This window comes from Gregarina niphandrodes (assembly GCF_000223845.1).
Source record: "Gregarina niphandrodes unplaced genomic scaffold scaffold00037, whole genome shotgun sequence".
Classification (NCBI taxonomy): domain Eukaryota; phylum Apicomplexa; class Conoidasida; order Eugregarinorida; family Gregarinidae; genus Gregarina; species Gregarina niphandrodes.
This window is the reverse complement of record NW_011645806.1, coordinates 115,887-119,759: the sequence shown is the minus strand read 5'-3', so window position 1 is coordinate 119,759 and position 3,873 is coordinate 115,887. Positions and strand designations below refer to the sequence as shown.

At 59.0% G+C, this 3,873-nt stretch overlaps 2 protein-coding genes across 2 annotated transcripts; one reads left to right on the top strand and one right to left on the bottom strand.

Moving 5' to 3' along the window:
- Positions 1-102: 102 nt before the first annotated feature.
- Positions 103-1,600, bottom strand: GNI_139030 (putative hydroxyacylglutathione hydrolase; the record flags this gene model as incomplete). The annotated part of the gene is made up of 1 exon (XM_011134215.1): positions 103-1,600. A coding segment is annotated over one exon (1,498 nt), but the record flags the coding sequence as incomplete, so codon positions are not given.
- Positions 1,601-1,992: 392 nt separating this feature from the next.
- Positions 1,993-3,803, top strand: GNI_139020 (putative chaperonin containing T-complex 1 delta subunit, tcpd protein; the record flags this gene model as incomplete). The annotated part of the gene is made up of 2 exons (XM_011134214.1): positions 1,993-2,136; positions 2,316-3,803. The coding sequence occupies 2 exons, from the start codon at positions 1,993-1,995 to the stop codon at positions 3,801-3,803; spliced, it is 1,632 nt and encodes a 543-aa protein (XP_011132516.1).
- Positions 3,804-3,873: the final 70 nt, after the last annotated feature.

The window sequence follows — 3,873 nt, the reverse complement described above, 5'->3', positions numbered from 1 at the left end:
CGCCGTGGGAGGCCGGCGAGGGCTGTGGGGGACCGTGCAAACGCTGCAGCGGCGGCACGAGCGGCGAGGGGCGCAGGGCGAAGCCCAACGGCGACTGCACACTGGGCACAGAGCCGTTGGCGCCGGAGCCGTTGGCTCCGGTGGGAATCGAACCGGGGAGTGCGCGGGAGCCAGAGGGTGCGCGGGAGGCGGAGGGGTAGCGGGGCGTGGTGGCGAAGGTGAGTGCGGGCGTCTTGGCGTTTTTAGCGCGTTCGTGTTGAAGGGCGACCATGACGGCGGCCATGAAGAGGCGGGCAGCCTTGGTGGTGGAGTTGAACTGGGGATTGTAGTGGACTTCCTGGCCCATGGGGACGGGTACGGTTGGTGCGGGGTGGGGGAGGCTGCGGAGGTGGGCAATGCGACCGAGTTGTCTTGCGAGTTGGGCGAAACGGTAGGGATCTTCTTTGGCGAGATTGAGAGCACGGTCTGGGAAGAGCGAGGCGACGATGCGTTCGCTGTACTCATGCCCGGGGAAGAGGAGGGTGGCGGGAACGCAGGTGAAGTAGAGTCTGCGGAAGTTGTCTTCCATCATTTCGGCGGAGCCCTCAAAGGTGGCGCCGCAGCCGCCGACGAAGAACGTGTCTCCGAGAAAGAGACAATCCGCGCGGTCGAGTGTGCGCAGACGGTAGGCGACGGAGCCCAGAGTGTGTGCGGCAGTCTCATGGCAGTGTACCCGTGCGCCGCCGATGAGTTCCAGTTCGTCGCCGTCTTGCACCCACGTGTTGGCGTTGAGCACGCGGTCGCGGCGGCCCCCCACAATGGCCGAGATGGTGGGGTAGATGAGCGGGAGTTTGTCGTTCCCGCCCATGTGGTCCCAATGGTGGTGCGTTGTGAGGATAGCTTCCAGCCGCAGATTGCCGTCGCGGTAATGAATGTTCCCGATTGTGTTCATGGCCTCGTGCACTTCCTCTGCGTTAGCGCAGTCCACAATGAAACACCTGTACTCGCGACAGTAGGCGTCCACACTCTCATAGTTCTTGTTCACCACGAGGTACGCATAGTTATCGTGCAACTGTGGTATCACATGCACCGCCAACGGGACCCCAGTCGCCGGCTCGTCGTCGGAAACCTCACCGCCACGACACGCTGCGGACTCCGCCCCGCGCCCCGTCGTCTCGCTACCACGGCCCGTCGTCTCACTCCCACGCACTGTAGTCTCGCTCTCGCGCCCGGCCGTGTCACGCCCGGTCGGGTCACGCCCGCGGCCACTTTTGGCCGGCGCGGCGCCGGTGACGTCAATGCGGATGGCGCGACTGTGTGCATGTAGGTTCCTTTTCGCACGCGAACGCGCACACTGCCACGGGTGCACACGACCCACACGATGGATGTACCATAGACGCACCGCCGCCGGCACAATCCAGATCGCCAACGCCTTCAACGGCGCCTTTAACAACCGACCCAACCAACACAATAGCTGACCCGCAGCCGCTACTGGCAACAACGCCAAGAACACAAACAACGAACAACACAACGTCGACCCCGCCAGCCGACGCCGTGTTCGCGATGGCACGCGGATTTCTTCCTGGACTGCTTCTACCAATACCTCATCGAAATCGTCCATATCACATGTCTACTTTTTATTCCTGCTGAAACCATGCCCTCCGACCCACCACAACCTCCCTGCAGACCGAACCTCTTCCCAATCCAACTGGCTGCCCGTTAGTTCCAAATAGAATGCCTTGTCGACGCCCTTGCTTTGTCCGGAATCCCTTCGGTGGGATTCCTTCTCTGGAATGCCTTATGGCGGCTCAAAGATCGAGGCTGACGACAAATGTCGACCCTGCAGCAAACGCCAAAGACCAGCCCAAGATCCAGAAATACCGCGGCCCAACACGCCCCGGCAAGACCCGACCCGGCAAGACCCGACCCGCGCAATGCAAGACCCGACCCGCGCAATGCAAGACCCGAACGCGCCCCGTGAACTCCGGCGGAAAAAAAATACGGCTTTTGGAAATGTATGGGGTTAGACCATCAGGGCAGTTCGGCGGCCTCGCTGAACTCGGCGGAGCGCCCCTCATCATCATACAGGACCAGCAAGAGAAAAAGAGACTGACCGGGCACGAAGCACATAAAGCAAACCTCATGGCGGGCATTAAGGTAACTTGCGTACACAGGATGCCACGGCCAGTGACCTATCACCCCCTTATATCCCGACCTATATACCTCTACCCCCTGGGTGGGTGTCACCGTCCCTTTGCGTGTCACCGACACCCACCCTTGCGTTGCGGCCCACATTTATACTGAGGTTAGATTACTGGTTAGGCTGGTTTTTGTAGGTAGCGGAGACGGTGCGTACGTCATTCGGACCTAAGGGGATGGATAAGATAGTGATATCGCAGGACGGTGATGTGGTGGTAACGAATGACGGTGCGACGATTTTGAAGAAGATGCCGGTAGAGCACGAGTGTGCCCGTTTGTTGGTAGAACTGTCACAGTCGCAGGATGACCAGATCGGTGACGGGACTACGGGTGTGGTGATTTTGGCTGGTGCATTGTTGCAGAAGGCGTTGAAATTGCTGGATAAGAATCTGCATCCGATAAAAATTGCGAACGGGTTCGAAAAGGCGAGTCGGGTAGCGATTGCGCGCTGTGAAGAGGTTGCGAGCAGACTGAGCCTGGAGGACGAAGAGGCACTGGTCAAAGCGGCGAAAACGTCGCTGTGTAGCAAGGTGGTCTCATCGGAGAGCGAGAAGCTTGCGCGCATCGTGGTCCAGGCCGTCCTGGCTGTCGCAGACAAAGAGCGCGGAGATGTCAACTTGGATTTGATCAAGGTGGAGTACAAACCCGGCGGCCGTCTGGCGGATACAAAGTTGGTCGATGGCATTGCGCTGGACAAGACGTTTTCGCACTCACAGATGCGTACCGAAATCCAGGACGCGAAAATCGCCATTTTGACCTGTCCCTTCGAACCGCCTAAACCCAAGACCAAACACAAGCTCACCGTGAAGAGCCGCGAGGCGTATAAAGAGCTGGTGGACAAGGAGCAGGAGTACTTCAAGGACATGGTGGCCAAGGTCAAGGCCTCGGGCGCCAACGTGGTCATGTGCCAGTGGGGCTTCGATGACGAAGCGAACCACCTGCTCTTCCAAAACGACCTGCCCGCAGTCCGCTGGGTCTCGGGCAATGAGATCGAGCTCATCTCCCTGGCCACTGGAGGACCGATTGTGCCGCGGTTTGAAGACCTGACGCCCGAGAAGCTCGGCACGGCCAAGTGTGTGCGCGAAATCAGCATGGGCACCGAAGACGACCGTCTCGTCCTCGTTGAAGGTTGTCCAGGGGGTCGCGCAGTCACCATCCTGATCAGAGGCAGCAACCTCATGGCCACCCAGGAGGCCAAACGCTGCATACACGACGCGCTTTGTGTCGTACGCAACCTCGTAGCCGATACACGCGTGGTCCCCGGCGGCGGCGCCGTCGAAACAGCCTGTTCGCTTCGGGTGCTGGAAGAAGTTAAAAAGACTACCGACCTGGACCAACACGCCATGGAGGCCTTTGCAGAAGCACTCATGGCCGTGCCCGAAGCTCTCAGCGAAAACACCGGCCTAAACGCTGTCGAAACTCTCGGCAAATTACGCGCCGAACAACTCAATCAAAAGAACCCAAATCTCGGGGTCGACTGCTATCAAGGACAAGTCACCGATATGCTCGCCAACCAAGTATACGAAAGCCTCAGCAGCAAGACACACCAAATCGCGCTCGCCACACAAGTCGTCAAAATGATCCTCAAAATCGACGATATCATCGTACCCAATTCAGACCAATAGAATTTTTACCCTGCAAGACAGCCAGGCACACGCTCACCGGTGTGACATTCTTCCCTTAACGTACCCCCCC